The sequence below is a fragment of the Coccinella septempunctata genome, chromosome 8, assembly GCF_907165205.1.
Source record: "Coccinella septempunctata chromosome 8, icCocSept1.1, whole genome shotgun sequence".
Lineage (NCBI taxonomy): Eukaryota > Metazoa > Arthropoda > Insecta > Coleoptera > Coccinellidae > Coccinella > Coccinella septempunctata.
In genome coordinates this window covers 29,275,017-29,289,143 of record NC_058196.1, presented here as the reverse complement: position 1 = coordinate 29,289,143, position 14,127 = coordinate 29,275,017, and the positions used below count along the sequence as shown (strand labels likewise).

The window sequence follows — 14,127 nt, the reverse complement described above, 5'->3', positions numbered from 1 at the left end:
GTTACGATAGCAACGTACAATAACTCATTGGAAGTGTCAGTGTGAAGTTTGAGGTCAAAAGGGTAAACCAGAGTTACGCAATAAATTAAAAGAAAGAAGATGTCCACCGAAATTGTGAAAATCGAAAAATTGGAGTATCGAGCCATCATCAAGTACCTGTATTTAAAAGGGTTAAGAGGTAAGCAGATTTACGAAGATATGCCTTGGTGATCAATGTCCTTCGTATGCGACCGTGAAAAATTGGACTGAAAGCTTCAAAACAGGCAAATTTTCCATTGCAGATGATGACCGATCGGGAAGGCCAGTTTCTGTGTCAGTCTCCGAAAATATCGATGCAGTTCATGACATGATTTTATCAAACCGTCGAATTGGGCTAAAACGGATATCTGAAGCACTGAATATTTCATACGAACGCGCTCATCGTATAGTTCACGTCAATTTGGACATGAGAAAAATTGCTGCAAAATGGATCCTCAAATGTTTGAATCTTGACCAAAAGCGTGCAAGGGTAGAAGCATCGCTCGATCTGTGCTCGATTTGAAAACGTACACCGAATTGTTACTATGGATAAGACTTGGGTACATTTCTACGATCCAGAAACAAAGCAACAATCGATGGAATGGCGACACTCTGGTTCTCCAAGACCTAAGAAATTTCACGTCCAAAAATTTGCTGGAAAAGTTCTTGCTTTAGTTTTTTGGGATTGCCATGGAGTAATCATGATTGATTTTTGGATAAGGGTAGAACAATAACCGGAGATTACTATTCGACATTACTGACCACTCTACGGGAAAAAATTGAAGAGAAAAGACGCGGAAAGCTATCCAAAGGTGTTTTGTTTTTGCAGGACAACGCCCCTGCACACAAATCTCATGTTGCCATGCAAAAAATTCGTGATTTACGGTTTGAATTGCTAGAACACCCTCCTTATTCACTAGATTTGGCTCCATCCGACTATCATCTCTTTCCTCAACTGAAAAAAAGTTTAAAAGGTTGTAAATTTTCTTCCAACGAGGAAGTCTGGTTCGCAGAGCAAGAAGAAACTTTTTTTTTTGAAAAGTCTAGGGACGTTGCAGGTTCGCTGTAATAAATGTTTCCAATTGAGAGAAGAATATGTTGAGTAATGAAATATTTTGACATTGAAATTTTGTTCCACTTTACGTTCCACTAGACGTAGATTTGGAATTCTATATGCAGCCACATATTATATAAAAGCGGTGATTTGGGAGAATATCATAAACGAAATCTCGATATTTCTTAAGTTGAATTTCGAAAAGATGCTCACTAAACTCCTCAAGCCATTTTTTATCCTTGAGAGGGTTGTTTTGGGTGCTCCGCCCCGTATATTTACCCCCTAGAATGTGGAGTTCGCTATGAAGATGTTTATCTGTTTTTTGTTTTCAGTATGAGCGGATCAGATTTGTGCTACGAAATTGTGAGGAGGGCCTCAGCAGGATTTGTGTACAGTGAGGCAGTTGCAAGGTGAGTAAACAAATCATATATAATATATGTAACCGCCCTTGCTATTAAATGACTTGTACACCAGTCGAATAATATTTCTACAGCCATAAGATTATCTTACAAATTCTTTACCAGTGAACAAAATAACAAAAAGCATTTCTCTTCTACAGCCATTATATGCGACAAATATTGGAAGCCCTGCGGTATTGTCACGAGAATGACATAATCCACAGGGACATCAAGCCGGAATGCGTCCTGTTGGCAACTATGGAAAACTCCGCTCCAGTTAAGTTGGGCGGTTTTGGCGTTGCCATCCAACTGACGGACAGGATGTCTGCCCCCACGAGTGGTAAGTAGCGTAGCTTTGCTATTTCTTGAGGCTGTACACAGAATATATTCTTCGCCCTGAAAATAATTCGTTGATCAATAATTTCTTCTCACGTTAGGTTGTATTTACGCGGACTAAATCAGTTATTCCGAACACAGATATTATTGAAATATAAATAGAAACAACAATTCCGGAGGAATTGTCGCTCCAATAATGCTCCAATAATGACCAGAGAAGTCAAGTGAAACTGTAGACCGGTTTCGGGATCGTTGTCCCTCGTCAGTACAGTATAGCACTGAATCTTCCGAAGAAGAAGAAGAAAACACAACTCAATCTGAATCTTCCGAACGGAGGATGGTAGTCTTATGCGATCTTGGGACGACGTTCTGAGATATTCTAATCACGATACGCCACCTGTTACGCAAAGACTGAACCAAACCTCACTTTCTCTGCAGACTCCAACAACAGTTCATGCCTCCCAAGCTCAACGACTTCCCGCAGTCATCGAATGTGCAAACATTCATCAAGGACCACGTGCGAGTTGAGGGGTTCGCTCACTATGACCATATCCTGGTCCGGAAAATATAATACATAACAAAAAGACGAAAACAGTAGGTCCTTTCGTTTGCATAAAAAGTGTAGCACTTTTCTACAGTCGATTTTAGTGTTCGTTTGCTGATTGGATTTACATAAGTGTAGAGGAGTTGTAATTTATCTACACCTCCTTTTGACTAGGTGTAGATAAACTACACCTCCTCTACCTGGTGTAAATCAAATCGAGTGTAGAAAAGTGCTACACTTTTTATGCAAACGAAAGGATCTAGTACTCCTTCTTTTCGTTCTGTATTACAGATATTATTTTTGAGAGTTTCGCATAGATAACATTCGGCAACTCTAGATGAATTGGACAGTTATTTGTCAGTATTGAAAGTATCCCATAGACAGAGCAATACCCACATGAAAGTGTCTACTCTGTAGATAGTGACGAAGCTATGAAGCGCCAAATACTTTCCTCTTTTCTGTGGAGATAGACGTGAGTGAAGACCAATCAGAATTTAAGAAAAAGTAACTACTGGCTGCATGTTGGGTTGTCTCAGTCCTATTTTTCTGCCATATATACTGTACGTCTACTAGGGCTAACCTGGACACGGAAATACACAACCGTATCAATTCAGCATCACGGATATTCTGGAAGCTAAAGAACAGAGTGTTTCAAAATCACGACCCCAATCTGAAGACCAAGACAGCAGTGGTCCTCCTAACGCTTCTTTACTGAAGCGAAAGCTGAACGCCCTACAGGCGACATAAAACAGCTTGAACAAACGTAAAAACGTCATCTGAGACAAATAATACACATCAAATGGTTCCACAGAGTTTCAAATGCAGAAGTCTTGCAGCGCGTGAGTTGTATAACAATTGAGACTCAGGTAACGAAGGCCCGACTCAGATGGAGCGGCCACATCCTGAGGATGTAGACACAAGACTCCCCAAAATAGCTCTGTGTGGCGAATTCACAGAGGGAGCTCGGAAACCAGGAGGCCAATATGAGCGATTTAAGGATATACCGTATCAATCCCTAAAATCAGTTATTGCCAATCATAACTGGGAACAACTAGCGTTAGACAGATCACAGTGGAGGTCTTTGGTCGACAATTATAATGGAGACTCGAGAAGAATACAGCGGCGGCCAGATCTGGTTGGTGACTATCCATGCCCAGAGTGTGGAAGGATCTGTAGGTCACGGTTGGGTCTCTTCAGTCACAAGAGGGCACACAGTTGCAAGTAGCCCTAAGAAATTATAAGTTTGAGCTCACCGATGGTCCATTTGTAGATTTTTTCTGTATAACGAAATTCAGTAATGAATGATTAAATGACGTCTGAATAGGGAATAGTGTACTCTAACGATTTGTCAAAATCAGCTGACCCTTCATTGCCGTGGGGCACAAAAAGCTTTTTATTATCAGTGTAAAGAGGCATTTCTTAGAAAGTTATAGTCTAATCACTCTAATCTAACGTAGGGAAGAACATTTTTTCCAAAAACATGCACAAAATACAATACTCGACCAAAACAGCATGCGAATCAATAGAGGGAAAAGCTTGTGTGCCCCACGACAGCGAATGCTTAGCTGATTTTGACAAATCGTTAAAGTGCCTACAGATTACTCTGACGTGACGTGGGACCACGTCATAATGCGCATTATTCCAAAATCGATCATAGGGTTTTGTGCAATGCATTCTCACGTCACGTCAGAACAATTTGAACGCTACCGCGCAAAATCTTATGTTAGATTTTTGAATCATGCGCATTTCGACGTGGTCCCACGTCACGTCCGAGTAATCTGTAGGCACCTTTAGAGTTACCTATGCTCAATCCATTTCCTATTTCATGATGTATTCTGTACTACTATGATCGATCACAGAATAAACTCCAGGCTGACGTTTCTTACAAATTGAGGTTAATGTTAGTTTGACACAAGTTAGGTTATCACTGATCATAGATCACAGGCAGGGGTGGGTAGTACCTACATAGCCATTTGACTAATAGAAAGAAGAATACTGTTTTTGGCCTCTATATTCATTAAATTCACTTCATTGTGGTTTTTAAGGCAAATCGGCTCGTGAAGATGGATCTCTTGACCTACCTACTACATATATATATATATATATATATATATATATATATATATATATAGTATATAGTCAACATAAACAAACGAATATTGCCCCTCAACGTATTTCATATTCAGTCAAACACTCAACAAAACTAAAGTATTCACGATCCAACAGACGATACCCTAATTCGATATGCATACTCCACTTTTTCGGCGCCATTACAAGTTCCAAAAGGCAATTCGTTCATTAGCCCACAAGCGGCAAGTCGAAATCTGTACGACAAAGGTAAGTGGCAGAGTTCCACTCTCGCCGAAGCCATCGCAAGCTCTGGCAAATCTCCAGGCCTTTATAATTCATGCAGTGTACCGATTTTTGGCAGGGTCCTCGGTCGCGTATCTGAGACCGCACAACCTGAATCGTTTCGCTAAACGCGATCACATTCAATGTTGTCGTCGGAAGCTGATATCGGGGTGGAGGATCATCTTGGATGTATCGCGGATGTAGCCTCAGTTATCGGTGAAAGGAATATGAAGAACTTCGTTCCTTATCGTTCCTTGAAGAGCGATATCGGGGCTTTTAATCGATTGTAACATCGTAGTTGGCTTCGAATTGATATAAGCTGCTGCTCACTGAAGTGCCCCGAACTGCATATCATAGAATTTCAAAATTGACGCCTGCTGGGATGATACAGTCGTTTATGAAGACCCTTACTCTCAAAGAGGCGAGCAATTCCTCATTGTTGATCAAAAAATCAATCATGCTGATTATAGTGGAATAAGAAAGGCGTTTGACACCTGTACAATGGCATTTTTGCTTTGCTCTCTTAAATTAAAGTGTTCAATCCCTATGATATTGAAAGGGAAGAAAAGAAAAAAAAACTAAAGAGGTTTTCCATGATGACACAGTGAATGATTCATGGTCATTTGCACCACAGAGAGTCCACCTTATTTTCAAAATAAAAATGAATTTCTTTTATTTGTTTATTTTATTCATCGAGTATTTCGACAATCAATATCTAACTTCAGTTTGCAATATTATCATATACAATATATATTCCCATAGAAAAATCCTCATTACTGGTTTTTCTCGTCAAAAAAACAGTCGCAATTGGTATGGATAGTTATATTTCAAGAACATCGTATACGTCTCTCTATATGTTCTGGGGACCATCAAATTAGCGGTTTATATGGGTCATGAATTTCTTTATCGCGCCATGAAATTTTCATTGCGAGATAGACAGGGTCAAGTTCGTTACTTCACTAGTTGGAGTATTAATATCATAATTGTATATTTGAGCTTGAACTCTGCCATCTAGACGAGCTGTGAAATTTCCATTTGGATCTTCATAACTTACACACTTATGCTTTATAGGAATAAGGGTGTTTTGAGTACATTTTTAATTGATATCTTTCAAAAATGTGTACTACATTGAATTAAGGCCAACGTAGTCCATTCATAGTAACTAGATAGTTATTATGAATGGATCTAGATCTAGATAGATCTAATCGACTGGGCTTACTAGTAAATATTCTAAAAAAACAATTTTTCTTGTAATAAATCTCGAAATTTTAACCGTTCGGTCTTGAGAAATTTTTAACTGACCCATCCATTTTGGGAATGTAAAGTTGCGAGTAGACTTTCTTCCAGGAAAATTATCGTATATCTAAATGTGATATATATTCTGATGAAACAATTCTTCTAGTAATAAATCTGAAAAGTTCATCCATCTCGGCGCAACCGCTCGGTGTTGACGAATTCCCAAGTGAAATTTGCAATTTTGAAAATGTCATTTCCAAGATGAAAATCTGAACGAAGGGAGATAGGCTTTCGAAATTGTTCGCAATAGATTTGGCGTGTTCGAAAACGTATATTTTCATACCAAAATTTCAAATATCTGGCCCAGTTTAGGAGAAAATAATTTTTTTTTGTTTTTCCACTTTTCATTTTCGAGTTGACTTCGAAGAGCTCTCTGGAGTGCAATTCTCTATTGAGTTATCAACTAATTGGTGTTCTAGAATCTTCGGAACAAATTCTATGCACTCCATATCCTAGGATAGTAATGGAACATCCTGATTTTCAGACAGAGTAGCAAATAGGTCCTTTTAGGGAGGTCTAACCCCTTGCTCATTTTTGACCCAAAAAATCGAGATTTTCGAAATCGAGTTTTTGTGCTAGGGTGGAAGCCTGGGCAACGCTGATTATATAACCGGAAATCCCAATTCGATCAGACGAATATAAGAGGAGATATCGCAGATTGAAATTTGCAAATTTTTAAAAAATGCCATTTCCAAGATGAAAATCTAAACGAAGAGAGATAGGCTTTCGTTAATACTCGCAATAGATTCAGCGTGTTCGAAAACCTATATTTTCATACCAAAATTTCGAATATCTGGCCCTGTTTAGGAAAAAATAATTTTTTTTATTTTTCCACTTTTCATTTTCTAGTTGACTTCGAAGAGCTCTCTGGAGTGCAATTCTTTATTGAGTTATCAACTGTTTGGTTTTCTAGAATCTTCGAAACAAATTCTATGCACTCCATATCCTAGGATAGTAATGGAACATCCTGATTTTCAGACAGAGTAGCAAATAGGTCATTTAAGGGGGGTCTAACCCCTTGCTCATTTTTGACCCAAAAAATCGAGATTTTCGAAATCGAGTTTTTGTGCTAGGGTGGAAGCCTAGGCAACGCTGATTATATAACCGGAAATCCCAATTCGATCAGACGAATATAAGAGGAGATATCGCAGATTGAAATTTGCAAATTTTTAAAAAATGCCATTTCCAAGATGAAAATCTAAACGAAGAGAGATAGGCTTTCGAAAATACTCGCAATAGATTCAGCGTGTTCGAAAACCTATATTTTCATACCAAAATTTCGAATATCTGGCCCTGTTTAGGAAAAAATAATTTTTTTTTATTTTTCCACTTTTCATTTTCTAGTTGACTTCGAAGAGCTCTCTGGAGTGCAATTCTTTATTGAGTTATCAACTGTTTGGTTTTCTAGAATCTTCGAAACAAATTCTATGCACTCCATATCCTAGGATAGTAATGGAACATCCTGATTTTCAGACAGAGTAGCAAATAGGTCATTTTAGGGGGGTCTAACCCCTTGCTCATTTTTGACCCAAAAAATCGAGATTTTCGAAATCGAGTTTTTGTGCTAGGGTGGAAGCCTAGGCAACGCTGATTATATAACCGGAAATCCCAATTCGATCAGACGAATATAAGAGGAGATATCGCAGATTGAAATTTGCAAATTTTTAAAAAATGCCATTTCCAAGATGAAAATCTAAACGAAGAGAGATAGGCTTTCGAAAATACTCGCAATAGATTCAGCGTGTTCGAAAACCTATATTTTCATACCAAAATTTCGAATATCTGGCCCTGTTTAGGAGAAAATAATTTTTTTTGTTTTTCCACTTTTCATTTTCGAGTTGACTTCGAAGAGCTCTCTGGAGTGCAATTCTCTATTGAGTTATCAACTAATTGGTGTTCTAGAATCTTCGGAACAAATTCTATGCACTCCATATCCTAGGATAGTAATGGAACATCCTGATTTTCAGACAGAGTAGCAAATAGGTCATTTTAGGGGGGTCTAACCCCTTGCTCATTTTTGACCCAAAAAATCGAGATTTTCGAAATCGAGTTTTTGTGCTAGGGTGGAAGCCTAGGCAACGCTGATTATATAACCGGAAATCCCAATTCGATCAGACGAATATTAGAGGAGATATCGCAGATTGAAATTTGCAAATTTTTAAAAAATGCCATTTCCAAGATGAAAATCTAAACGAAGAGAGATAGGCTTTCGAAAATACTCGCAATAGATTCAGCGTGTTCGAAAACCTATATTTTCATACCAAAATTTCGAATATCTGGCCCTGTTTAGGAAAAAATAATTTTTTTTATTTTTCCACTTTTCATTTTCTAGTTGACTTTGAAAAGCTCTCTGGAGTGCAATTCTTTATTGAGTTATCAACTGTTTGGTTTTCTAGAATCTTCGAAACAAATTCTATGCACTCCATATCCTAGGATAGTAATGGAACATCCTGATTTTCAGACAGAGTAGCAAATAGGTCATTTTAGGGGGGTCTAACCCCTTGCTCATTTTTGACCCAAAAAATCGAGATTTTCGAAATCGAGTTTTTGTGCTAGGGTGGAAGCCTAGGCAACGCTGATTATATAACCGGAAATCCCAATTCGATCAGACGAATATAAGAGGAGATATCGCAGATTGAAATTTGCAAATTTTTAAAAAATGCCATGTCCAAGATGAAAATCTAAACGAAGAGAGATAGGCTTTCGAAAATACTCGCAATAGATTCAGCGTGTTCGAAAACCTATATTTTCATACCAAAATTTCGAATATCTGGCCCTGTTTAGGAGAAAATAATTTTTTTTGTTTTTCCACTTTTCATTTTCGAGTTGACTTCGAAGAGCTCTCTGGAGTGCAATTCTCTATTGAGTTATCAACTAATTGGTGTTCTAGAATCTTCGGAACAAATTCTATGCACTCCATATCCTAGGATAGTAATGGAACATCCTGATTTTCAGACAGAGTAGCAAATAGGTCATTTTAGGGGGGTCTAACCCCTTGCTCATTTTTGACCCAAAAAATCGAGATTTTCGAAATCGAGTTTTTGTGCTAGGGTGGAAGCCTAGGCAACGCTGATTATATAACCGGAAATCCCAATTCGATCAGACGAATATAAGAGGAGATATCGCAGATTGAAATTTGCAAATTTTTAAAAAATGCCATTTCCAAGATGAAAATCTAAACGAAGAGAGATAGGCTTTCGAAAATACTCGCAATAGATTCAGCGTGTTCGAAAACCTATATTTTCATACCAAAATTTCGAATATCTGGCCCTGTTTAGGAAAAAATAATTTTTTTTATTTTTCCACTTTTCATTTTCTAGTTGACTTCGAAGAGCTCTCTGGAGTGCAATTCTTTATTGAGTTATCAACTGTTTGGTTTTCTAGAATCTTCGAAACAAATTCTATGCACCCCATATCCTAGGATAGTAATGGAACATCCTGATTTTCAGACAGAGTAGCAAATAGGTCATTTTAGGGGGGTCTAACCCCTTGCTCATTTTTGACCCAAAAAATCGAGATTTTCGAAATCGAGTTTTTTTGCTAGGGTGGAAGCCTAGGCAACACTGATTATATAACCGGAAATCCCAATTCGATCAGACGAATATACCAGGAGATGTCGCAGATTGAAATTTGCAAATTTTTGAAAAATGCCATTTGCAAGATGAAAATCTAAACGAAGAAAAATAGGCTTTCGAAAATACTCGCAATAGATTCAGCGTGTTCGAAAACCTATATTTTCATTCCAAAATTTCGAATATCTGGCCCTGTTTAGGAGAAAATAATGTTTTTTATTTTTCCACTTTTCATTTTCGAGTTGACTTCGAAGAGCTCTCTGGAGTGCAATTCTCTATTGAATCATCAACTGTTTGATTTTCGAGAATCTTCAGAACAAATTCTATGCACTCCATATCCTAGGATAGTAATGGAACATCCTGATTTTCAGAAAGAGTAGCAAATAGGTCATTTTAGGGGGGTCTAACCCCTTGCTCATTTTTGACCCAAAAAATCGAGATTTTCGAAATCGAGTTTTTTTGCTAGGGTGGAAGCCTAGGCAATGCTGATTATATAACCGGAAATCCCAATTCGATCAGACGAATATACCAGGAGATATCGCAGATTGAAATTTGCAAATTTTTGAAAAATGCCATTTGCAAGATGAAAATCTAAACGAAGAAAAATAGGCTTTCGAAAATACTCGCAATAGATTCAGCGTGTTCGAAAACCTATATTTTCATTCCAAAATTTCGAATATCTGGCCCTGTTTAGGAGAAAATAATGTTTTTTATTTTTCCACTTTTCATTTTCGAGTTGACTTCGAAGAGATCTCTGGAGTGCAATTCTCTATTGAATCATCAACTGTTTGATTTTCGAGAATCTTCAGAACAAATTCTATGCACTCCATATCCTAGGATAGTAATGGAACATCCTGATTTTCAGACAGAGTAGCAAATAGGTCATTTTAGGGGGGTCTAACCCCTTGCTCATTTTTGACCCAAAAAATCGAGATTTTCGAAATCGAGTTTTTTTGCTAGGGTGGAAGCCTAGGCAACGCTGATTATATAACCGGAAATCCCAATTCGATCAGACGAATATACCAGGAGATATCGCAGATTGAAATTTGCAAATTTTTGAAAAATGCCATTTGCAAGATGAAAATCTAAACGAAGAAAAATAGGCTTTCGAAAATACTCGCAATAGATTCAGCGTGTTCGAAAACCTATATTTTCATTCCAAAATTTCGAATATCTGGCCCTGTTTAGGAGAAAATAATGTTTTTTATTTTTCCACTTTTCATTTTCGAGTTGACTTCGAAGAGCTCTCTGGAGTGCAATTCTCTATTGAATCATCAACTGTTTGATTTTCGAGAATCTTCAGAACAAATTCTATGCACTCCATATCCTAGGATAGTAATGGAACATCCTGATTTTCAGACAGAGTAGCAAATAGGTCATTTTAGGGGGGTCTAACCCCTTGCTCATTTTTGACCCAAAAAATCGAGATTTTCGAAATCGAGTTTTTGTGCTAGGGTGGAAGCCTAGGCAACGCTGATTATATAACCGGAAATCCCAATTCGATCAGACGAATATACCAGGAGATATCGCAGATTGAAATTTGCAAATTTTTGAAAAATGCCATTTGAAGGATGAAAATCTAAACGAAGGGAGATGGGCTTTCGAAATTGCTCGCAATAGATTCAGCGTGTTCGAAAACCTATATTTTCATTCCAAAATTTCGAATATCTGGCCCTGTTTAGGAGAAAATAATGTTTTTTATTTTTCCACTTTTCATTTTCGAGTTGACTTCGAAGAGCTCTCTGGAGTGCAATTCTCTATTGAATCATCAACTGTTTGATTTTCGAGAATCTTCAGAACAAATTCTATGCACTCCATATCCTAGGATAGTAATGGAACATCCTGATTTTCAGACAGAGTAGCAAATAGGTCATTTTAGGGGGGTCTAACCCCTTGCTCATTTTTGACCCAAAAAATCGAGATTTTCGAAATCGAGTTTTTTTGCTAGGGTGGAAGCCTAGGCAACGCTGATTATATAACCGGAAATCCCAATTCGATCAGACGAATATACCAGGAGATATCGCAGATTGAAATTTGCAAATTTTTGAAAAATGCCATTCGCAAGATGAAAATCTAAACGAAGAAAAATAGGCTTTCGAAAATACTCGCAATAGATTCAGCGTGTTCGAAAACCTATATTTTCATTCCAAAATTTCGAATATCTGGCCCTGTTTAGGAGAAAATAATGTTTTTTATTTTTCCACTTTTCATTTTCGAGTTGACTTCGAAGAGCTCTCTGGAGTGCAATTCTCTATTGAATCATCAACTGTTTGATTTTCGAGAATCTTCAGAACAAATTCTATGCACTCCATATCCTAGGATAGTAATGGAACATCCTGATTTTCAGACAGAGTAGCAAATAGGTCATTTTAGGGGGGTCTAACCCCTTGCTCATTTTTGACCCAAAAAATCGAGATTTTCGAAATCGAGTTTTTGTGCTAGGGTGGAAGCCTAGGCAACGCTGATTATATAACCGGAAATCCCAATTCGATCAGACGAATATACCAGGAGATATCGCAGATTGAAATTTGCAAATTTTTGAAAAATGCCATTTGAAGGATGAAAATCTAAACGAAGGGAGATGGGCTTTCGAAATTGCTCGCAATAGATTCAGCGTGTTCGAAAACCTATATTTGCCCACCAAACTTTCGGATATCTAACACTCCTTACCATAAAATCAAATTTTTAATTCGTCCATTTTTCAACTTCGAGTATCTTTCAGAAAAATAATAGTAGATTCAAACGTGATACATATTAAAAACTAAAAAAGCAACCTTTCTAGTGATAAATCTCGACATTTCATCCACCCCGGCGCAACCGTTCGGTCTTGAGGAAGTTTTAACTAAACCCAACTTTTGGGAATTTTTCGAAGGTCAACTTTCGCACCCATGCCCCCCCACTGGAACCGCCCTTGAGGGTTTCTATTTGAAAAAAATCAACTTTTTGCCGTTTTTGTATCGAGAGATATGACGAAGAGTTTTGGAATTACTGAATTTTCAGAAAAATCCTATGATCCGTTCTCCGCGAACGTCCCAAAGGCCATCAACCTTGGGACACCCTGTATATTGATTGTAATCTAGTTGAAAACATTCAAACTGCATGAATTTCACAGCATTTTCTCCCCTTGGTTTCAGGTAGGGTCGGCTGTCTGCATTTCTTGGCACCGGAAGTCATCGAGAGGCGCCAGTATGGCAAGACTGTGGACATCTGGGCGGCCGGCGTACTCCTCCACGTCCTTCTAACCGGGACTCTGCCCTTCCACGGGAGCGGCCGACGCCTGATGGAGAAGATTTGTCGCGGCAAGCTGCACGTGAGTACGACGTAAATGTGAAATTATTAGCCTCTCCATTTCTATTGGGTAAAGAATTGGGAAAGGGTTCGTTTCTGCGCTAACAAGACAGAGGCAGCTGGGTCGAGAGGTTATGTTTCATCAATTCTCAGGGAGTAGCGTATACGGGGTGAGTCTTTGACTCGTACAAATATCCAAACAGTAGATTATTGAGGTCAAAAGAAAACCTTTTTTCCTATACCAATTTTTCCGATTCGACCCTGATAAAAAGATATAAGTCATTTTAAGTTTTCATAATGAGCTGTGCCACCCCTGGAAAAACACAATCAACTTCAGATAACTAGCTAAATCTATGACACTACACATCTGTGGATCTTTTAAACAGAAGAAAAAGTACCCAATTTTTTAAACCTCAGATAATTTTTACTCTTCAAATTACTCGAAAACAGCGCATTATACGAACAAATATGGAGAATACTTTTATTTTACAAAACGTTCAAATATTCATAAGATAGTGTCCAACTTATGGTGATATTCTGCTTTCATCTGTAAGCCAATCCGTAACTTTTCATAAGCTTACAGGACAATTGCAATAGGGAATACTCTTTCTGACGTCTTTGAAACATCACATTTTGAAAAAAAAACCATTTCAACCGTTTCCCAAAAAAAAATATTTCAAGCACTTAAAAATGAAAAATAAAAATGGGTATTTAAAGTTTAAAGCGTTTTGTGAGAATTGCACAAGCTGGCAACATCGACTGAAATATGCCTTGATAATAAAGGACAACAAATGCATTATCTTGATGAGACAAACAAAGATGGCTGTCTATGAAGTCTGCGACGAACGAGGAAGGTCGTAAAATTTTATGGGATTTTTATGGCCGGTTGCAGTTGAAGCTCGCCAGTAAGTACGCGCCTGTAGATCAACAGCTGTTATTTTATAAACAAGCTGACGGGACATTGTTCTTTTCTTGTCTTGTCAATGGGACATTGACAGATCGATCGTACGCTACAGATTTGTAACTTATAGATGAAAAGCAGAATACAACCATTATTTTCGACAGTTGGGGTTGTTTGAATTTTTGGTATATTTATGGTACGTAATGGTCATAATGAGAACACTGGAAGACGCGGGCGATATCTAGTGTTCGAAGAAGATTCATCAAATGAATGGAAAACTATATTCCGAAATTCATTTCATTCGATGAAAATAACATGTTTTTGTAACAGTATCTTTTGAACCGAGCCGATTCGAAGAAATGTTAAAA

The 14,127-nt window shown here is 37.8% G+C and overlaps 1 protein-coding gene across 4 annotated transcripts in view; it reads left to right on the top strand.

Moving 5' to 3' along the window:
• The window catches only part of LOC123318472 (peripheral plasma membrane protein CASK), a 217,718-nt gene that overhangs the window by 6,099 nt on the left and 197,492 nt on the right, over positions 1–14,127 (top strand). For all 4 annotated transcript variants that reach the window (XM_044905099.1, XM_044905098.1, XM_044905097.1 and 1 more), the window contains exons 4-6: positions 1,405–1,482; positions 1,632–1,810; positions 12,705–12,880. In XM_044905099.1, the coding sequence (XP_044761034.1) occupies positions 1,405–1,482; positions 1,632–1,810; positions 12,705–12,880 (433 nt within the window). The remainder of the gene's footprint in view (positions 1–1,404; positions 1,483–1,631; positions 1,811–12,704; positions 12,881–14,127) is intronic.